The sequence below is a fragment of the Somniosus microcephalus genome, chromosome 9 (assembly GCF_052327205.1).
Source record: "Somniosus microcephalus isolate GS21.2 chromosome 9, FLI_Smic_1.0, whole genome shotgun sequence".
Lineage (NCBI taxonomy): Eukaryota > Metazoa > Chordata > Chondrichthyes > Squaliformes > Somniosidae > Somniosus > Somniosus microcephalus.
The window spans coordinates 233,096,150-233,119,786 of NC_140995.1; the positions used below are offsets into that span (position 1 = coordinate 233,096,150).

The window sequence follows — 23,637 nt, forward strand, 5'->3', positions numbered from 1 at the left end:
GGTTATGCCCACATGCCACCAGGTCTTTATGGCCTCAAAGTCCCATACGGCGGACGTCGGCGGCTACTGTGTAGCAACTCTGACAGTGAACGGCGTGGAGTACAGAGATTTTAAATTCCTCGTCCTGCCACAGCTCTGCGCTCCCGTACTGCTAGGATTAGACTTCCAGTGCCATCTGGAGAGCGTCACGATGGCATATGGCGGGCCCCTGCCCCCACTTACAGTCTGCAGCCGGCAGAATTTAAACACGGCGCCGCGCAAAGTATGCAGCCTGTCCACCCTGATGGTCAAACCCCCCCCCGTTGTTCGCTAACCTCGCCAAAGACTGCAAGCCAATTGCTACTAAAAGCAGGCGGTACAGTGCCGGGGATAGGAGCTTTATTAAATCAGAAGTACAAAGACTCCTGAGGGAAGGGATTATCGAGGGCAGCACCAGCCCATGGCGAGCCCAAGTGGTGGTAGTGAAGACCGGCGAAAAACAGCGCCTGGTTATTGATTACAGCCAGACGATCAATCGATACACGCAATTAGACGCATACCCACTTCCCCGCATATCTGACATGGTCAACCAGATAGCACAATACAGGGTATTCTCGACGATTGATCTGAAGTCGGCATACCACCAGCTCCCCATCAGGCCTGAGGACTGCCAGTACACGGCCTTCGAGGCCGACGGTCGCCTCTACCACTTCCTCCGAGTCCCCTTCGGCGTCACCAACGGGGTCTCGGTCTTCCAAAGGGAGATGGACCGGATGGTTGACCAGAATGCGCTGCAGGCCACCTTCCCCTATCTAGACAACGTCACCATCTGCGGCCATGACCGGCATGACCACGACGCCAACCTAGAAAAATTCCTCCGTACGGCCCAACGGCTGAATCTGACATACAACAGAGAAAAATGTATGTTCCGCACCACGCGCCTCGCTATTCTTGGCTGCATGGTGGAAAACGGAGTCATCGGCCCCGACCCCGACCGAATGCGCCCCCTCCTGGAACTACCCCACCCCCACTGCCAAAAAGCCCTGAAGAGATGCCTAGGGTTCTTCTCTTACTACGCCCAGTGGGTGCCCAACTATGCGGACAAAGCCCGGCCCCTCATCAAGTCAACCTCCTTCCCCCTGACGGCAGAGGCCCGTGCGGCCTTCACCCTCATAAAAGAGGACATTGCGAAGGCCACAATGCACGCAGTGGATGAGTCCATCCCTTTCCAAGTGGAGAGCGATGCATCCGACTTCGCCCTAGCCGCAACCCTTAACCAGGCGGGGAGACCCGTGGCCTTCTTTTCACGGACCCTCCAGGGCCCCGAAATTCGACACTCCTCAGTCGAGAAGGAGGCCCAGGCGATAGTGGAGGCTGTACGGCACTGGAGGCATTACCTGGCCGGTAAACGTTTCACCCTGCTCACTGACCAACGGTCAGTAGCATTTATGTTTAACAACAGACAAAGGAGGAAAATCAAAAATGATAAGATATTGCGGTGGAGGATCGAGTTATCCACCTACAACTACGATATCTTATACCGGCCCGGGAAACTTAATGAGCCCCCAGACGCCCTATCCCGTGGGACATGTGCCAACGCACAAGTCGATAGGCTACGGACCCTCCACAATGATCTCTGCCACCCGGGGGTCACCAGGTTCTTCCATTTTATTAAAGCTCGCAACCTGCCTTTCTCCATCGAGGAGGTCAGGACCATGACCAGGAACTGCCAGGTCTGCACCGAATGCAAACCGCATTTTTATAGGCCAGACAGGGCACACCTGATTAAAGCCACCCGCCCCTTCGAACGTCTCAGCGTCGATTTCAAGGGGCCCCTTCCCTCCTCTGACCGCAACACGTACTTCCTCAATATTATTGACGAGTACTCCCGTTTCCCCTTCGCCATCCCCTGCCCGGACATGACCAGCGCCACAGTCATCAGGTGCCTCAACGACCTGTTCGCCATATTTGGCATCCCCAATTACACCCACAGCGACAGGGGCTCGTCGTTCATGAGCGACGAGCTGCGCCAGTACCTGCTCGAGAAGGGCATAGCCACGAGCAGGACTACCAGCTACAACCCCCGGGGTAACGGACAGGTAGAGAGGGAGAACGCAACGGTGTGGAAGACCGCCATGCTCGCCCTAAAATCCAAGGGCCTCCCAATCTCCCGCTGGCAAGATGTCCTCCCCGATGCGCTCCACTCCATACGATCACTGCTCTGTACTGCCACAAACGCCACCCCTCACGAGAAGATGTTCGTCTTCCCCAGGAAATCCACCTCGGGGACATCACTACCGCCATGGCTGACGTCTCCGGGACCCGTCCATAAGACGGACCCCCTGGTCGAAAAGGTTCACCTCCTCCACGCCAACCCACAGTACGCCTACGTGGCATATCCTGACAGGCGGGAGGACACAGTCTCAATTCGAGACCTCGCACCCTCAGATACCACCCGAAACACCATCGATCACCATCCACTACCTCCACCCACCACCACTACCCACGACGCACCACCGGGGTGTCTACCACGAACTGACGACATGCCGGTGCCATCCCTACCCCGAGAGGACGACATGCCAGTGCTCCGTCCCACGCGAGAAGCGGCCGCGGGCAAAGAACCGCCGCAACCGGCACCACGAAGATCATTACGGCAGACAAGACCCCCGGAGAGACTTTTGTATACGAACTTTTGAAACACTTCACCCCGCCGGACTCTTTTTTAAACGAGGGGTGAATGTGGTAAACCACTGTTAACTCTGTACAGGTCCGGGCATGTCTCCGCCCCTGGCTCCACCCCTAAGCCCGGGTATAAAGGTGACTCACCACCCTTCCCCCGGGAGCTCTTAGGATGGATCCACTAGCAGAGGCATGCTCCAGTTCTTAGTCAATAAAAGCCTACTTCGTATAAGCTCAACTCGTAGTCTTTGGTGTTGTTGATAGTGCATCACCTACCACAGATGTTAGGCTAACCGGTCTATAGTTTCCAGCCTTCTGTCTACTGCCCTTTTTAAATAAGGGTGTTACATTAGCAGTTTTCCAGTCTGCCGGGACCTTTGCCGAGTCCAGGGAGTTTTGGAAAATTATTACCAATGCATCCACAATCCCTACCGCCACTTCCCTCAAGACCCTAGGATGTAAGCCATCCGGTCCAGGTGATTTATCCGCCTTGAGTCCCATTATTTTACCGAGTACCACTTCCTTAATTATTTTGATCGTGTTTAGCTCCTCCCCCCCTATAGCCCCCTGTTTGTCCAGTGTTGGGATATTCTTAGTGTCCTCTACTGTAAAGACTGATACAAAATATTCATTCAGTGCTTTTGCCATCTCCATATTTCCCACCATTAATTTCCCGGGACCAACATTTACTTTAGCCACCCTTTTTCTTTTTATATAACTATAAAAACTCTTACTATCTGTTTTTATATTTTTTGCTAATTTACTTTCATAATCTATCTTCCCTTTCTTAATTCATCTTTTTGTTATTTTTTGCTGTCTTTTAAAGCTTTCCCAATCCTCTATCCTCCCACTAGATTTGGCTACCTTATATGCCCTTGTTTTTAGTCGCATACTATCCTTAATTTCTTTACTTAGCCACGGATGGCTGTCTTTTCTTTAACACCCTTTTCTTCTCAGTGGAATATATATTTTTTGGAAGTTGTAAAATAACTCCTTAAATGTACACCACTGTCTTACCCTTTAATCTATTTTCCCAATCCACTCTACTCAAATCTGCTCTCATACCTTCATAGTCTCCTTTATTCAAGCTTAGCACGCTTGTTTGAGATCCAACCTTCTCACCCTCTAATTGAATATGGAATTCAACCATGTTATGGTCACTCATTCCAAGGGGATCCTTTACTAGGATATTTTTAATTAATCCTGTCTCATTACACAGGACCAGATCTAAGGTTGCTTGCCCCCTGGTCGGTTCAGTTACATACTGCTCAAGAAATCCATCCCTAATACACTCAATGAACTCATCCTCAAGGCAGCCCTGCCCAATTTGATTTGTCCAATTAATATGATAGTTAAAATCCCCCATAATTATAGATGTTCCCTTATTACAAGCCTCAACTATTTCCTGATTGATACTCCGTCCAACAGAGTTTCAACTGTTCAGAGGCCTATAGACTACACCCACTAGTGTTTTTTTCCCCTTATTATTCCTTATCTCCACCCAAACTGTTTCATTATCCTAATCTTTTGACCCAATATCATTTCTCTGTATTACAGTGATTCCTTCCTTTATTAACATAGCCACCCCACCTCCCCTTCCTTCCTGCCTGTCCTTCCTGATCGTTAAATAACCTGGTATGTTTAATTCCCAGGCATTGTCACCCTGCAGCCATGTTGCTGTAATGGCCACAAGATCATACCCATATGTAGCTATTTGTGCCATTAACTCGTCTATTTTGTTACGAATGTTATGTGCATTCAGATAGAGAACTTTCAAATATGTTTTGTGACACTTAGTTCCTGCTTTTGCCCTTTTTATTACTTTACCTTTTACTCCATACCTTCTGCCCCTTCCTGACACGCTCTGGTTTTTAATTTCCCCACTGCTACCTAAGTCTATGACCTTCTCTGTTGTCATTTTTATTATTTGCTCTCTAGGAACCTCCCCCCCACTAGTTAGTTTAAAGCCCTCTCTACAGCCCTAGTTATATGATCCGCCAGGACTCTAGCCCCAGCACTGGCCAAGTGAAGCCCGTCCCAACGGAACAGCTCCCTCCTGCCCCAGTACTGGTGCCAGTGTCCCAGGAAGCAAAACCCATTTCTCCCACACCAGTCTTTGAGCCACGCATTTAACTCTCTAATTTTATTTGTCCTAGCCAAATTCGCTCGTGGCTCAGGTAATAATCCAGAGATTATTACCCTTGAGGTTCTGTCTTTTAATTTGACCCCTAGCTGCTCATACTCCTTTAACAGAACCGGCTTCCTAGTCCTATCTATGTCGTTTGTACCAACATGGACCATGACAACTGGATCCACCCCCCCCCCACTGCAAGTTTCTTTCCAGCCCAGAGGAGATGTCCTTAACCCTGGCACCGGGTAGGCAACACAGCCTACGGGACTCTCGCTCTCGGCTGCAGAGAACTCTATCTATCCCCCTAATAATACTATCCCCTACCACTACAACATTTCTATTTACTGCCCCCTCTTGAATGGCCCCCCGTTCCACAGTGCTGTGGCCAGGTTGCTCATCCTCCCTGCAGTCCCTGCTCTTGTCCCCACAGGGAGTAGGAACCTCGAACCTGTTGGACAAGAGCAAGGGCTGCGGCTCCTCCAACACTACCTCCTGGATCCCTGTACCTGCCTCACTCGTAGTCACACCGTCCTGTCCCTGACCATGGGCTACATCTGAATTAAGTAACTTCATAGGTGTGACCATCTCCTGAAACACAGAGTCCAGGAACTTCTCCCCCTCCCTGATGTGTCGCAGTGTCTGAAGCTCAGACTCCAGCTCATCAACACGGAGCTAGATTTCCTGTAGCAGCAGACACTTGTCACAGACGTAATCACCGTGAGCCTCAATGGGGTTCACCGGCTCCCACATCTCACAACAGTAACACATCACCTGCTCCATTCTATGTAATTAATTAAATTTTTTATTGTTAGTTATGGACACCCTCTGCCCGATTATAGATGCTAGTATCCCCTTTAATTTATTAGATTTAAATTAAATCAATCCCTCTAATTACACCAGTTAAATGGTTCACCAACAGTCACTCTGCACCAGAAAGGCCTTATTAACTGCAACCCACAGAGTTAAAGTTTGAAAAGAGCACCTAACACCCCACTTACCCTAACTCACACTTACCCAAACTCACAGCACTCTCTGCTGACCTCGCACTCAGTGCTTGCTCGCACTAGCAATGGTCTTTTTATACTGTTTGTTTGTTTACAGCCAAATGAGTCACCCCTGCTGATTGGTTAGAAAACTGGTTTTCACTGCCTGCTGTGCCAATTTACTCCTACTGCAGTGTAACCTTGTTTTACTCTTCTTAAACCAACAGAATCCCAAATACTTCACTTTTCCCCTTTACTTAAACTGCTTAAGTAATCTTATCAAGAATGATTTAAAGAGAAATAACAATTAAATATGCACTACCCCAAACGCATATCTACTGTCTGTATATATATTTACTCGTTTTCCTTTTGCCAATTTCAATGCTTCCGTGAGAGCCACTAGTTCTGCTACCTGCGCTGAGGTTCCTCCTTCAAGCCCTCCCTTTGCGACTGTTTCTCCGTTCTCAGTTACTACTGCCCAACCAGTGTGTGGCTTCCCATTTATATATCAGCAAGATCCGTCTACATAAAAGGTGTTTTCGGGATTTTCAAGGGGCAATTCTGATATGGTTCCTCTGACCTCTTCTTCGATTACTAACTGACACTCGTGTGCCTCACCCTCTGATAGCATGCCCTCTGCGGGGTTGACTCTATGTTCCCTTATAATCTGGACTGATCTGTCCTTGGGTATCAATACTGCTTCCCAAGCTGCCCTCCTTCTGTCTGATACAGCCTTCATTTTGCCTGTGTTTAGCAGGTCCACACAAATTTACACCAACCAGAATTTCACCGTGGCTACAATAAAAGTCTGGTTTTAATAGGTTAATTAACCTCAATAACTCCAATCCAATCCAGATCAATTTTTTTTTTAACTAACCAATATCACTTGTAAAAGAAAGAAACCATAGCTTCATTTTCTTCCAGGGATATTGACAACTGTGACTTCAAGGCTAAAGCTTATCTTTTGTAAAACAATTAACAAACTTAAAACAACACATGCTTGTCCATCAGTCAAGACAAGTCTTCAAAGGGTTAAACAGCTTTTAGCTCTCTGTACAAAAGAATGGGTGGAGCTAAAACAAACACAACAGACATTTTCTTTCAAAGACAGAAAACTTCCACACTTTTAACACACACTTTCACACAAACTGAGATTCCAGCATTCCTTTTAAGATTCCTTTCACTCAGGTAGTTTACTTGTTTTGGACAGAAACTGATAGCATCTGTGTCGATAAAACTTTAATTTTTTCCTTATTCCCTTTCTTAAATTAATGGTACTTGGGTACAATTTTGGCACCCGTTTTTGGTCCAAATTCGAGTATGTCTACTCAACTCATAGTATGCGCGAGCCACTAAAATGATGGCCTTTTCTTCCTTTAATTTTGTTTCTTTAGCCCACCATTCTCTTTGTTTGGCCGGTGGGTCGTTCGGTTGTCAATCATTTTTAACCATTTTGACAGTTCATCTTTTATTTTTGTCTGCTAAATAGCATGTCAGAGACCCCACCGGTCCCCACTCGAGTTTTTCACTTCCCATGGTTAATTGTTGTCAGCGGTACGTCCCTTACTTTACTCTCACAGAGTGAGACCGTACTTGTAACCACAGTTGTCAGAGGTACGTCCCTTACTTTACTCTCACAGAGTGAGACCGTACTTGTAACCACAGTTGTCAGCGGTACCTCCCTTACTTTACTCTCACAGAGTGAGACCGTACTTGTAACCGCAGTTGTCAGAGGTACGTCCCTTTACTCTCGCAGAGTGAGACGGTACTTGCAACTGCAGTTGTCAGCAGTACGTCCCTTACTTCACTCTCGCAGAGTGAGACGGTACTTGTAACCGCAGTTGTCAGCGGTACGTCCCTTACTTCACTCTCACAGAGTGAGACGGTACTTGCAACCCCAGTTGTCAGCGGTACGTCCCTTACTTCACTCTCGCAGAGTGAGACGGTACTTGCAACCCCAGTTGTCAGCGGTACGTCCCTTACTTCACTCTCACAGAGTGAGACGGTACTTGCAACCACAGTTGTCAGCGGTACCTCCCTTACTTCACTCTCGCAGAGTGAGACGACGGTACTTGCAACCACAGTTGTCAGCGGTACCTCCCTTACTTTACTCTCGCAGAGTGAGACGGTACTTGCAACCGCAGTTGTCAGAGGTACCTCCCTTACTTTACTCTCGCAGAGTGAGACGGTACTTGCAACCGCAGTTGTCAGAGGTACCTCCCTTACTTTACTCTCGCAGAGTGAGACGGTACTTGCAACTGCAGTTGTCAGCGGTACGTCCCTTACTTTACTCTCGCAGAGTGAGACGGTACTTGCAACCGCAGTTGTCAGCGGTACGTCCCTTACTTTACTCTCACAGAGTGAGACGGTACTTGCAACCGCAGTTGTCAGAGGTACCTCCCTTACTTTACTCTCGCAGAGTGAGACGGTACTTGCAACCACAGTTGTCAGAGGTACCTCCCTTACTTCACTCTCGCAGAGTGAGACGGTACTTGCAACCGCAGTTGTCAGAGGTACCTCCCTTACTTCACTCTCGCAGAGTGAGACGGTACTTGCAACCACAGTTGTCAGCGGTACCTCCCTTACTTCACTCTCGCAGAGTGAGACGGTACTTGCAACCGCAGTTGTCAGAGGTACCTCCCTTACTTTACTCTCGCAGAGTGAGACGGTACTTGCAACCGCAGTTGTCAGAGGTACCTCCCTTACTTTACTCTCGCCGAGTGAGACGGTACTTGCAACCGCAGTTGTCAGAGGTACCTCCCTTACTTTACTCTCGCAGAGTGAGACGGTACTTGCAACCGCAGTTGTCAGAGGTACCTCCCTTACTTTACTCTCACCGAGTGAGACGGTACTTGCAACCGCAGTTGACAGCGGTACCTCCCTTACATTACTCTCGCAGAGTGAGATGGTACTTGCAACCGCAGTTGTCAGAGGTACCTCCCTTACTTTACTCTCGCAGAGTGAGACGGTACTTGCAACCACAGTTGTCAGCGGTACGTCCCTTACTTCACTCTCGCAGAGTGAGACGGTACTTGCAACTGCAGTTGTCAGCGGTACGTCCCTTACTTTACTCTCGCAGAGTGAGACGGTACTTGCAACCGCAGTTGTCAGCGGTACGTCCCTTACTTCACTCTCGCAGAGTGAGACGGTACTTGCAACTGCAGTTGTCAGCGGTACGTCCCTTACTTTACTCTCACAGAGTGAGACGGTACTTGCAACCGCAGTTGTCAGAGGTACCTCCCTTACTTTACTCTCGCAGAGTGAGACGGTACTTGCAACCGCAGTTGTCAGCGGTACGTCCCTTACTTCACTCTCGCAGAGTGAGACGGTACTTGCAACCGCAGTTGTCAGAGGTACCTCCCTTACTTTACTCTCGCAGAGTGAGATGGTACTTGCAACCGCAGTTGTCAGAGGTACCTCCCTTACTTTACTCTCGCAGAGTGAGACGGTACTTGCAACTGCAGTTGTCAGCGGTACGTCCCTTACTTCACTCTCGCAGAGTGAGACAGTACTTGCAACCGCAGTTGTCAGCGGTACGTCCCTTACTTCACTCTCGCAGAGTGAGACGGTACTTGCAACTGCAGTTGTCAGCGGTACGTCCCTTACTTTACTCTCGCAGAGTGAGACGGTACTTGCAACCGCAGTTGTCAGCGGTACGTCCCTTACTTTACTCTCACAGAGTGAGACGGTACTTGCAACCGCAATTGTCAGAGGTACCTCCCTTACTTCACTCTCGCCGAGTGAGACGGTACTTCCAACCCCAGTTGTCAGCGGTACGTCCCTTACTTCACTCTCGCAGAGTGAGACGGTACTTGCAACCGCAGTTGTCAGAGGTACGTCCCTTACTTTACTCTCGCAGAGTGAGACGCTACTTGCAATCACAGTTGTCAGCGGTACCTCCCTTACTTTACTCTCGCAGAGTGAGACGGTACTTGCAACCACAGTTGTCAGAGGTACCTCTCTTGCTTACTCTCGCAGAGTGAGACGGTACTTGCAACCGCAGTTGTCAGAGGTACCTCCCTTACTTTACTCTCGCAGAGTGAGATGGTACTTGCAACCGCAGTTGTCAGAGGTACCTCCCTTACTTTACTCTCGCAGAGTGAGATGGTACTTGCAACCGCAGTTGTCAGAGGTACCTCCCTTACTTTACTCTCGCAGAGTGAGACGGTACTTGCAACTGCAGTTGTCAGCGGTACGTCCCTTACTTCACTCTCGCAGAGTGAGACAGTACTTGCAACCGCAGTTGTCAGCGGTACGTCCCTTACTTTACTCTCGCAGAGCGAGACGGTACTTGCAAACGCAGTTGTCAGCGGTACGTCCCTTACTTTACTCTCACAGAGTGAGACGGTACTTGCAACCGCAGTTGTCAGCGGTACCTCCCTTACTTTACTCTCACAGAGTGAGACGGTACTTGCAACCGCAGTTGTCAGAGGTACCTCCCTTACTTTACTCTCACCGAGTGAGACGGTACTTGCAACCGCAGTTGTCAGAGGTACCTCCCTTACTTTACTCTCGCAGAGTGAGACGGTACTTGCAACCGCAGTTGTCAGAGGTACCTCCCTTCACTCTCGCAGAGTGAGACGGTACTTGCAACCGCAGTTGTCAGAGGTACCTCCCTTACTTTACTCTCGCAGAGTGAGACGGTACTTGCAACTGCAGTTGTCAGAGGTACCTCCCTTACTTTACTCTCGCAGAGTGAGACGGTACTTGCAACCGCAGTTGTCAGAGGTACCTCTCTTGCTTACTCTCGCAGAGTGAGACGGTACTTGCAACTCGAGTTGTCAGAGGTACCTCCCTTGCTTTACTCTCGCAGAGTGAGACCATACTTGCAACAATTTTGTTTGGGTAATTTGTTGTCAGAGGTATGCTTAGCACTACTTGCAACTGGAGTTGTCAGTGGTATGCTTATAATTTCTGCACTTCTTGCAACTCGAGTTGTCAGAGGTATGCTTTAGACTTTTACTCCAAAGTTAACGCACTACTTGCAACTCATACCGCGCCCATACTTTTGCGCGTTTCACCTGAACCCCAAGACCGCTTGACTTATCGATTCAAACCTTTTAGTTCTTTGATTCCAAAGGGGGCGGTGGACACGAGACGGTGTTGCCTTGCCCTAACTGTATGTGGTAATTAAAAGTACTCACGTTTTTGCTCAGCTTCACTCACCCGTGCCTCCCGTCGATGTGAATATCCTGCTCGTGATGCCAATTGTTGTGGAGTATTTTAAACCAACACTCGACACAAGGTTTTAGATCGATAATCAAGTCGTCTTTATTACACCGGTGGAGAGACAGCTTGCTCTGTCTTAGCCAGACTTCTCCAAATTGTTACAGCAAACACTACATTTTTATACATTACAATACATATGTCCAGCTCATGCAAAATTCATTCCTGCCACCTGGTTGGACCTTGGCCCGCATGCATCTTCACTGATTGGTTCTCTATGCAGCGTTACATTAAAGTACCGCCTTTATTATCGGAAAAGTATATGTCCGTTGTACTTCTGACTCATTGTCCTGCTTTCCTGCCTCTCTAGGCCTCTTTACTTCCAACTCATTGTTTTACTTTCCTGCCAGAACAGAACTTACATCATCTCAGCCTCTTATGGTTCCACATTATACAGTTTGCAGTCATCAGTCATTCAAAATCGACATGTCATTCTTAGGTTATCTCAACTGCCAGTTCAGCAACTTAGAAAAAACTTACTACTGCAAAGGTCTATTAGATTATTGTCTTTATAACACCATTCAGCGAAACTGCCAGCAATGTCAGTTTAACTCTTTCCCCACTGCAGAGGTGTTTAAAATGTTAAAAGGGTAGATAGAAACCATTTCCTCTGATAGGGGAATCCAGAACAAGTGAGCATAAATTTAATGTTAGAGCTAGGCCGTTCAGGAGTGAAATCAGGAAGCACATTTTCACACTAAGGGCAGTGGAAATCATAGAAACATAGAATGGTTACAGCACTGAAGGAGGCCATTCAGTCCGTCGAGCCCATGCCGGCTCTCTGCAAGAGCACTTCAGCTACTTCCACTCCCCCGCCCTTTCCCCGTAGCCCTGCAAATTTTTTTCCTTCAGCTACTTATCCAATTCCCTTTTGAAAGCCATGATTGAGTCTGCCCCCACCACCCTGTCAGGCTGTGCATTCCAGATCCTAACCACTCGCTGCGTAAAAAAAAAATTCCTCCTGTCACCTTTGGTTCTTTTGCCAATCACCTTAAATCTGTGTCCTCTGGTTCTCGACCCCTCCGCCAGTGGGAACAGTTTCTCTCTATCTACTCTGTCCAGATCCCTCATAATTTTGAATACTTCTATCAAATCTCCTCTCAACCTTCTCTGCTCTAAGCAGAACAACCCCAGTTTCTCCAGTCTATCCACATAACTGAAGTCCCTCATCCCTGGAATCATTCTTGAAAATCTTTTCTGCATCCTCTCTAAGGCCTTCACATCCTTCCTAAAGTGCGGTGCGGAATTGGACACAATACTGCAGTTGAGGCCGAACCGGTGTTTTATAAAGGTTCATCATAACTTCCTTGCTTTTGTACTCTATGATTCTATTTATGAAGCCCAGGATCCCGTAAGCTTTTTTAACCGCTTTCTCAACCTGCCCTGCCACCTTCAACAATTTGTGCACATATACCCCTAGGTCTCTCAGTTCATGCACCCCCTTTAGGATTGTACCTTTAGTTTATATTGCCTCTCCTCGTTCTTCCTACCAAAATGTATCACTTCGCACTTTTCTGTGTTAAATTTCATCTGCCACGTGTCCGCCCATTTCACCAGCCTATCTATGTCTTCTTGAAGTCTATCACTATCCTCCTCACTGTTCACTATGTTTCCAAGTTTTGTGTCATCTGCAAATTTTGAAATTGTGCCCTGTACTCCCAAGTCCAAGTTATTAATGTATATCAAGAAAAGCAGTGGTCCTAGTACCGACCCCTGGGGAACACCACTGTATACCTTCCTCCAGTCCGAAAAACAACCGTTCACCACTACACTTAGCCAATTTTGTATCCATGCTACCAGTGTCCCTTTTATTCCATGGGCTTCAACTTTGTGGCACTTTATCAAACGCCTTTTGGAAGTCCATATACACCAAGTCAACCGCATTGCCCTCATCAACTCTCTTTGTTACCTTATCAAAAAACACGATCAGGTTGGTTAAACATGATTTGCCTTTAAAAAATCCGTGCTGACTTTCCTTAATTAATCCACACTTATCCAAGTTAACTTTGTCCCTGATTATCATTTCTAAAAGCTTCCCAGCTACCGAGGTTAAACTAACTGGCCTCTAGTTGCTGGGTTTATCCTTACATGCTTTTTTGAACAAGGGTGTAACATTTGCAATTCTCCAGTCCTCTGACGCCACCCCCATATCTAAGGAGGATTGGAAGATTATGGCGAGCACCTCCGCGATTTCCTCCGTAACCTCCCTCAGCATCCTAGGATGCATCCCATCCTTGATGAGTGTGGCATCAAGGAGCCCTAGTAAAACTGAAGTCAATGGGAATCAGGGGGAGGGGGAAACTCTCCACTGGCTGGAGTGATACCTAGCACAAAGGAAGATGGTTGTGGTGGTTGGAGGTCAATCATCACAGCCCCAGGACATCGCTGCAGGAGTTCCTCAGGGCCAACCATCTTCAGCAGCTTCATCAATGACCTTCCCTCCATCATAAGGTCAGATGTTCACTGATGACTGCACAGTGTTCAGTGCCATTTGCAACTCCTCAGATAATGAAGCAGTCCATGACCACATGCAGGAAGACCTAGGCAACATCCAGGCTTGGGCTGATAAGTGGCAGGTAACATTCGTGCCACACAAGTGCCAGGCAATAACTATCTCCAACAAGCGAGCGTCTAACCACCGCCCCTTGACATTCAATGTCATTACCATCGCCAAATCCCCCACCATCAATATCCTGAGGGTCACCATTGACCAGAAACTTAACTGAACCAGCCACATAAATACTGTGGCAACAATTAAGGTCAGAGGCTGGGTATTCTGCGGCGAGTGTCTCACCTCCTGGCTCCCCAAAGCCTTTCCACCATCTACAAGGCACAAGTCAGGAGTGTGATGGAATACTCTCCACTTGCTTGGATGAGTGCAGCTCCAACAACACTCAAGAAGCTCGACATCATCCAAGACACTTCCATAGCGCCTTATGGGATTTCAGATTCCTGGAACTTAATAAAGCTCAAAACGAGGTTTAAATCGACCAATTGTGAGCTTGTTTAGTTTGCCAGATGACAATGAATTGGGGATTGCAGTGAGGATGGAAGACGCTGTTGATAATTTTAAGGACTTTTATCAGTTACGCCATTGGGCGAATAAATGAGACATTCGGGTACTATGAAGGGCTAGAAGTAGCACCAGGAAACAGAAGTGGACCTGGAGTAACAGTATGTTCTTCACTTTAAACATCTCAAGAATCTGGAGAAGCAATTCAAATAGCAATTTCCAAGTTGGATATACAACCACAACAGTGAGTGCGAGGTTATGGTGAAGTTTTACTGGTCAGATCACGCTTGGTGTACTGTGTGCACTCTTGTTTTGTCTAAGTGGGATGTAGATACATGGCGAGAGTGCAGAGTAACAAGACTCCAGTATAACGAGTGATTTGCACAGCCACTGGAAAATGATCAGGATAGCTTTATGAGATCAGAAAATTCCCACTCACTGCATTCAGCACAGCTCAATTCCACAAACCCCACCCGAGCATCAGCAGGCAGAAGTAGGGAGTGAATGGGCTTTGATGGTAGATTTGGGTACCAGAGGGATAGGTTTCGATGGGAGAGTTAGTGTACCAGAGTAATGGGGTTTGATGGGACTTTGGGTACCAGAGGGATGGGCTTTGATGGGAGAGTTAGTGTACCAGAGTAATGGGGTTTGATGGGACTTTGGGTACCAGAGGGATGGGCTTTGATGGGAGAGTTAGGATACCAGAGGAATGGAATTTGAGGGGAGAGTTAGGGTACCAGAGGAATGGGCTTTGATGGGACAGTTAGGGTACCAGAGGAATGGGCTTTGATGGGACTTTGGGTACCAGAGGAATGGGCTTTGATAGGAGAATTAGGGTACCAGAGGAATGAGGTTTGATGGGAGAGTTAGGATATCAGAGGAATGGGCTTTGATGGGAGATTTGGGTCCAGAGGAATGGGCTTTGATGGGACAGTTAGGGTACCAGAAGAATGGGGTTTGATGGGGTACCCAGGAGATGGACTTCAATCGGTTGAATGGCCTTTTGTCATCCTTGACTTTACTTGTTGATTTCTTTGGGGTGAAGTATTGAGTGGATCTCCCTGGGATATTGTTCAGTGGATCTCCCTGGGATATTGTTGAGTGGATCTCCCTGGGATATTGTTGAGTGGATCTCCCTGGGATATTGTTAAGTGGATCTCCCTGGGATATTGTTGAGTGGCTCTCCCTGGGATATTGTTGAGTGGATCTCCCTTGAATATTGTCGAGTGGCTCTCCCTAGGATATTGTTGAGTGGATCTCCCTGGGATATTGTTCAATTGGATCTCCCTGGGATATTTGTTGAGTGGATCTCCCTGGGATATTGTTCAGTTGGATCTCCCTGGGATATTGTTGAGTGGATCTCCCTGGGATATTGTTAAGTGGATCTCCCTGGGATATTGTTGAGTGGATCTCCCTTGAATATTGTCGAGTGGCTCTCCCTAGGATATTGTTGAGTGGATCTCCCTGGGATATTGTTCAATTGGATCTCCCTGGGATATTTGTTGAGTGGATCTCCCTGGGATATTGTTCAGTTGGATCTCCCTGGGATATTGTTGAGTGGATCTCCCTGGGATATTGTTCAGTTGGAACTCCCTGGGATATTGTTGAGTGGATCTCCCTGGGATATTGTTGAGTGAATCTCCCTGGGATATTGTTGAGTGGATCTCCCTGGGATATTGTTGAGTGGATCTCCCTGGGATATTGTTGAGTGGATCTCCCTGGGATATTGTTGTGTGGTTCTCCCTGGGATATTGTTGAGTGGATCTCCCTGGTGTATTGTTGAGTGGCTCTCCCTGGGATATTGTTGAGTGGATCTCCCTGGGATATTGTTGAGTGGTTCTCCCTGGGATATTGTTGAGTGGATCTCCCTGGGATATTGTTGAGTGGTTCTCCCTGGGATATTGTTGAGTGGATCTCCCTGGGATATTGTTGAGTGGATCTCCCTGGGATAGTGTTGAGTGGGTCTCCCTGGGATATTGTTGAGTGGATCTCCCTGGGGTATTGTTGAGTGAATCTCCCTGGGATATTGTTGAGTGGATCTCCCTGGGATATTGTTGTGTGGTTCTCCCTGGGATATTGTTGAGTGGATCTCCCTGGGATATTGTTGAGTGGCTCTCCCTGGGATATTGTTGAGTGGATCTCCCTGGGATATTGTTGAGTGGTTCTCCCTGGGATATTGTTGAGTGGATCTCCCTGGGATATTGTTGAGTGGTTCTCCCTGGGATATTGTTGAGTGGATCTCCCTGGGATATTGTTGAGTGGTTCTCCCTGGGATATTGTTGAGTGGTTCTCCCTGGGATATTGTTGAGTGGATCTCCCTGGGATATTGTTGAGTGGATCTCCCTGGGATATTGTTGAGTGGTTCTCCCTGGGATATTGTTGAGTGGATCTCCCTGGGATATTGTTGAGTGGATCTCCCTGGGATGATCAGTAAGCTTTAGGTATGTGGCTGTATTTCAGATGGTTTGCCTCGTTTCCCCATGGGTTCGGTGCTTTTGGTTTGAAACATGGCGGCTTCATGGCCACTTACTGCTCAATCTCTCTTGTGTTACTGGAGCAGATCAATCCTGGTCGGACTCCGAGGAAACCATCCTCTCCACCTGGAAGATCGTGGCTTTCACGGCCATCAGTGTCCTCTTGGCCCTGCTCCTCGTTGTCTTTGTCAAAGCCTTTCAGATCAAGTTGAAGTCACCGTGCCAGTCTGGGTAAGCAGAAAGTCCTTGTACGCGAATCACTGAAAGTTAACATGCAGGTACAGCAAGCAATTAGGAAAGCTAATGGTATGTTAACCTTTATTACAAAAAGATTGGAGTATAAGAGTAAAGGGCGGACCTGGAAGGAGTCGGCAGCAGAGGAGGTAGTACTTAAACAGAGCGGGACCCGAGGACAGTGCGGACCTGGAAGGAGTCGGCAGCAGAGGCGGCTGTACTTAAACAGTATGGGGGGAAAATTCAGTTGTTTGCTCCTCCCGTTAGTACCTTAAGAGGGCGCTAATGGGGTGCAAAGCAACTAGCGCCCGGGCGGAGTGATGTTTGCGCCGCTCGCAAAATGAACTAGACAATTTGCGGCGGCGCTAAACAATACCGCCACGATCTCTTGCGCCGGCAGATCGTGACGTCAGTTGAGTGCGCAATGCCCCGGTAGCGCCCCGGACCGGATATTGAGTGGCGCCCCCTGCCTTACCGCCTGCCACTAGCAACGGCAGGTTGAGGGGAGCATTTTGCAGTCAGAAAGGGACTGGGGGAGCGCTGTTTAAAGGTGACCGCTTCCTGCCTTTTTTTGTTGGTGACATTTTTGCACCACGCATTCTGAGAGAGAGAGAGAAACTTCTGGAGAGATTCAATGCTGTGTGAAGGGGTTTTGGGTACTGAGCAGCACTTTGCAGGTTCATTTTGATTTGCCCTTCCTTGCTTCGCCAGCGCTCTGAGGTAGCGCCTCGCTCTTCGGCCTTTGCGCCTTAAGACAGGTGTGAAGCGCCTGACTTAGCGCTCCAATCACCTCTAGGAGCGATTAAAGCCAAGTTTGCCGTCGGAGGCGATAATTAGCGCCAGGCGCTAAACTTTGCGCACGGCCGATAATGGCGCCCCAAATGGGGCGATACTGAATTTAATAATAATTCAACTTTATTGTCATTGCACAAGTACATGAACAACGAAATGTGATCTTGCAAGCTCCCATGACTGGGAGAAGCAAAGCCGCTGCGTCGGTGCGTGCCGCCATTCCATTTCCACCATTCCTCCTGTCCGACAATCTTCAGCCCAACGCCCGGGCCTGCTCACCAGCCGCTCCTCCTTCCGTGACCTTCTCACCAACTGCCCTCGGGGCTCTTTCCGTGACCCTTCTGCACCTGGTCTTCCCTGATGGTCACCCCTCCAGGATACTAACCAGGCCTGGCTCTATGCTTAGCTTCACAAGCCTTGCCAGTGACCCTGTCCCTAGTCCCAGGAACAGGGCTCGATATCCCCCTAGATATCCAGCAAATGCCAAGAGAACAGCAAAATCAAGGAGTGACGTCACAGGACTGCAGGTAGGTGATTAGTGGGTGTGTATTAGCGTTTTATTCTCTCTAACTTAACTGGATAGACTAATTAACATAACTATAAATAATCGTGTGAATAAAGACTTTAACTAAGAGAGCGAGAGAAGCGGCCGGAGATGAAGGTAGGCCCGACTTTTAAGACTCTTAGGGGGAGAAATTCATTATAGCCCAGGAGTGTGCGGTAACTTTAAAAAAACTTTGAGATTTAGCGCCAGGCGCGAATGAATCTCGCTGCGCGTAAAATTAAGTCTCATCGCTCAAAGAAAGGATGGCAGCGCTAAATCAAGCGCTAATGGCCTAGCTCAGTGGCGTTACACTCAAAGTGCTAACCAATATCAGGTGCAATCTATTCACAAGTCATCATTGCCACAGGCTCGCTCCAGTTCTTAAAGGGGAGGTTCATTGATGCTGCAGAACCTCATTCTCAGCATTGCTGGCTGTGAACCTGTGTAAGCAAGCAGGCACAGGCCAAGCCCAAGGAGCTGGACGACTCAAGCAGGTGTCATGATGGCAGATCCAAGCCCCAGGGAGAGAGCCAGCAGATTCTCCGACCAAGCATTGGAGGAGTTGGTGTCCGCTGTGGAGAGACGGAGGGCGGTGCTCTACCCAGTAAGTGGCAGGAGGCCCTCACCGCAAGTCTTCCATGCCATGTGGAGGGAGGTTGCCCATCGGGTTTTGGGCAGCACTGTGGTCCCCGGGATCCACAAACAGTGCAGGAAGAAATTTAACAACCTCACTCGGGTGGTCAGGGGGAGTCAATGCTTCAACAAATGCTACATACCACCATCTGAGCCACAATCTTCACACACTGCCCAAAGCACCACACACCCAGCATTCACCCACCAACAATCTCTACCTACCAACACTCACACCTACATCTCACACCTTGCACACAATGACAGCTATTCAACTTACTTCTCAGGTTCTTATGGAAGCTCCACACTCACACACACTTTCCTTTCTCTTGCAGGCCAAGGTGGCTCACAACAGAAGGGAGCAGGAGCTCACAGGTGGGGGACAAGCCAACACCCAACCACTCTCTACGCTGGAAAATAGAGTGCTGGAGATTATTGGGCGCCAGGTGGTGGGCCCCTTGGGGACAACAACAGTATGTTCATCCCTACTTCTTCTCACATCCCACTTCCCCCTCACACCACAAGCCTTTCGCACTTTTCAGCTAATCATCCTGTATGCGTGCATTTCTCCCTTCCTGGCCCCCTCCCCTCACCTTAACCCGACTCTTGTGCCTTTATGCATTCAGATAATGAGCAAGTACCTGAGCAGCCTGTCCCTGAGGGCACCGTTGAGAGCGAGGCGGGAGAAGAGGAGGAGGAAGAACACATCGCGTCACTGCATGTCTCACCCGCAGGCACCAGCTCCGATACTGGCACTGCGCATTCTTTAGAGGCTAGTATAGTAGCGGGATCTGTACAGGGTGATGCACTGGGAACGAGCGGGCTGCAGCAAGGCCAGGCGGAAAGGGTAGCTCGGGGGCCAGCTCCCCGGAGGACGAGTTCGCGCGCAAGTTCTGCTGCACAGGACTCAGATGAGGACCTTGATGGGGAGGCCTTTAGAAGAAGGGTGATGGGCATGCACACAGAGATGATAGGTGCAATGACAAGGGTGCCCGAGAGCCTGTCGGCAATGGTGAAGGAGTCCGCCTCCAACATTGCACAAAGCTCTGCGCACGGAGCCCATCATTTCCAGTCTGGAAATGATGGTCGACTCCCAGAGACCGTGGCGACCCAGACCTGATGCCACGTGTGATGGACGATCTGGCAGCTTCCATTGCAGCACAGGCGGAAGTGATGCAACATCTTAGTGCTGTAATGCAGTCTATGGTTGGTGCCATCCAATCTTAGGCTGTTCTCATGCAGTCTCAGCTTGATGCCACACAAGCTCTGCCTGCTGCCATTGTGGCTGGGTCTACGACCATCGACCGGGGCTTTCACGGTGTCACATCAGGCCAGCAATCTGTGTTGCAACAGATTGCTAGGGATGCTGAGGTGCTGCTCCGGGGGAGTGGCAGTGGGTCAGTGGAGCACAAACCCGCTGTCCTCTCTCACAATTTCAGCATTCCTGCTCCCACTGCTGCTACTCCGCCATTGCCCTTGTCGCTGCTTGTCATCCAGCCAGCCCAAACTGCTGCTGCCCATGCTGAGATGGTGCAGTCTATAGCCAGGCCTTCCAGGCCCAGAGCTAGTCGAGGGCGTCCTGCAAGGCCATCTAAAGTCTCCCGCACAGACACTCAGCAGTCTTAAGGGATTAATCAGGAAGGGGAAAATAGAATACGAAAGTAAACTTGCAGCAAACATAAAGACAGACTGCAAAAGCTTTTATCGGTATATCAGGAGGAAAAGACTGGTAAAATCCCAAGTCGGTCCCTTGCAGTCCGATTCGGGAGAATATATAATGGAGAATAAGGAAATGGCAGACCAATTAAACTCATACTTTGGTTCTGTATTCACAAAGGAGGACACAAATAACCTCCCAGGAATATCGGCAAACATAGGGACTAATGAGAGGGAGGAGCTGACAGAAATTAGTATCTCTAGGGATATGGTGTTGGGTAAGTTGAGGGGACTGAAGGCCGACAAATCCCCGGGGCCTGATAAACTACATCCTAGGGTACTTAAGGAGGTGGCCCTGGAGATAGCAGATGCTCTAAGGATCATCTTCCGGAACTCCATTGACTCGGGAACAGTACCCGTGGATTGGAGGGTAGCTAATGTTACCCCAATATTTAAAAAGGGGGGTAGAGAGAAAGCAGGGAATTATAGACCAGTAAGCCTTACATCGGTTGTGGGCAAAATGCTAGAGTCCATTATTAAGGATAAAATAGCGGAGCACTTGACAAATGGGGAAAGGATCGGACAGAGTCAACATGGATTTACAAAGGGTAAATCGTGTTTGACTAATCTGCTGGAATTTTTTGAGGAGGTAACTGGTAGAATAGATGGGGGAGAGCCAGTGGATGTGGTGTACCTTGACTTCCAGAAAGCCTTCGATAAGGTTCCACACAAAAGATTATCATGCAAAATTAAGGCTCATGGGATTGGGGGCAAAGTATTAACGTGGATAGAGAACTGGCTGGCGGATAGAAAACAGAGAGTTGGAATAAACGGCTCGTTTTCGGAGTGGCAGGCAGTGACCAGCGGGGTGCCGCAAGGATCTGTCCTGGGACCCCAGCTGTTCACAATATATATAAATGATCTGGATCAGGGAATTGGATGCAATATTTCCAAATTCGCTGACGACACTAAACTAGGAGGAGGGGTGGGCTCTGATGAGGATGTCAGGAGGCTACAGTGCGATTTGGACAGGTTGGGGGAATGGGCGGATACGTGGCAGATGCACTATAATGTGGATAAATGCGAGGTTATCCACTTTGGGGGTAAAAACAGGAGGGTAGATTATTATCTAAATGGCAATAGATTGGGAGATGGGGAAGTGCAGAGGGACCTGGGTGTTCTTGTGCACCAGTCACTGAAGGAGAGCATGCAGGTGCAACAGGCGATTAAGAAGGCAAATGGTATGTTGGCCTTCATATCAAGGGGGTTCGAGTATAGGAATAGGGATACCTTACTACAGCTGTACAAGGTGCTGGTGAGACCGCATCTGGAGTATTGTGTACAGTTTTGGTCGCCCCATCTGCGGAAGGATGTTCTTGCCATGGAAAGAGTGCAACGGCGATTCACCAGGCTGATACCTGGAATGGCGGGAATGACCTACGAAGAGAGATTAAATAGTTTGGGCTTGTACTCACTGGAGTTTAGAAGATTGAGAGGGGATCTCATCGAAACATATAAAATTATGGCAGGCCTGGACAGGCTAAATTCAGAGAGAATGTTTCCAATGGCCGGGGAGCACAGAACCAGGGGCCACAGTCTAAAAATAGCGGGCAAATCATTTAAAACAGAGATGAGGAAGAATTTCTTCACTCAAAGAGTGGTGAGCCTGTGGAATTCCCTGCCACAGAGGGCTGTGAAGGCTAATTCAATAAATATTTTCAAGAGAGAATTGGATATATTTCTGAAGGCTAAGGGGATTAAGGGTTACGGAGAAAAGGCGGGGACGGGGTACTGAACTGGTAAGATCAGCTATGATCTCAGACGAAGATCAGCCATGATCTCATTGAATGGCGGAGCAGGCTCGAAGGGCCGAATGGCCTACTCCTGTTCCTATCTCTATGTATCTATGTATCTATGTCTTCCACCAGCCCTGCTGCAGCCACTGGGTCGACACTTTGTAGGAGCACTAGAGTAGGCAAAGGCACAGTAACGCGAGGCACTAAGAGATTCTACAAGGGTGAATAGTTCATACTGTTGTTGTAAATATGTGTTAACTGATTATTCATAAATCTATTAATTCAGTTTGGATTACTTTGTGGTGTGTCTCATTTCAGCATTGGAATGATGTCGATGTGGTGAGCTGCGGGGATCTGGGGTTTCATTTATTGGAACCGCAGTCTGATGAGGCAATCATGGACCACCCTTCTGGAAGGCCAATTAAGTGGCTGCCAACTCTGTCACTCCTGTTCCTCCTCCTCCTCCTCTTCTTCCTCTTCCTCCTCATCCTCTTCCTCCTCTCCCTCTTCCTCCTCCTGAGGTGGTCCCGCAATCCTTGGTGGCAAGGGCTGGGCCCTCATGATGGCCAAGTTGTGGAACATGCAGCAGACCACCACAAAATGGGACACCCGCTCAGCAAAGTACAGGAGGGCTCCTCCCGAGCGGTCAAGACAGCGGAACCGTTGCTTGAGCACCCCGATGGTCTGTTCAATGATGTTCCTAGTGGCGGCATGGCTCTCATTATATGAGTGCTGAGCAGGTGTGTTAGGGTTGCGGAGGGAAGTCATGAGCCAGGTGGAGGGCGGTTGGCCCTTGTCTCTGACCAGCCAGCCGTGAGCTTGACGTGGTGGCTGGAAGAGTGCTGGCACACCGGTCTGGCGCAGGATGAAGGCATCGTGGCTGCTGCCAGGATAACAGGCATCACATTGAGGATTCGCTGTCTGTGGTCGCACACCAACTTCACATTAAGTGAGTGGTAGCCTTTGCCCCCTGCACGGTGGCAAAGTGGTTAGCACTGTTGCCTCACAGCGCCAGGGACCCGGGTTCAAATCCAGCCTCGGGTGACTGTCTGTGTGGAGTTTGCACATTCTCCCCGTGTTTGCGTGGGTTTCCTCCGGGTGCTCCGGTTTCCTCCCACAGTCCAAAGATGTGCGGGTTAGGTTGATTGGCCATGATAAAAAAAAAAATTGGCCCTTAGTGTTAGGGGGGATTAAATACGTGGGGTTACGGGGATAGGGCTTGTGTGGGATGACTGTCGGTGTAGGGACCGGGTGCTAGGGTTTGGATGATCAGCCATGATCTCGTTGAATGGCGGAGCAGGCTCGAAGGGCCAAATGGCCAACTCCTGCTCCTATCTTCTATGTTTCTATGTTTGCAGTTACAGAGGATCTCAGGATTGTTATGTGGTGCCCGCAAAGCCATGTGGGTGCAGTCAATAGCACCCTTCACTATGGGGAAGCTTGCTATCCTGGCAAAGCCACATGCACGTTCGTCCTGCTTCTCTCTGGTAATGAGAAAGG

The 23,637-nt window shown here is 48.8% G+C and overlaps 1 protein-coding gene across 1 annotated transcript in view; it reads left to right on the forward strand.

Moving 5' to 3' along the window:
• The window catches only part of susd4 (sushi domain containing 4), a 79,250-nt gene that overhangs the window by 37,331 nt on the left and 18,282 nt on the right, over window positions 1-23,637 (forward strand). Inside the window, exon 6 of the mRNA XM_085998242.1 lies at window positions 16,572-16,716. Coding sequence (XP_085854368.1) covers window positions 16,572-16,716 — 145 coding nt within the window. The remainder of the gene's footprint in view (window positions 1-16,571; window positions 16,717-23,637) is intronic.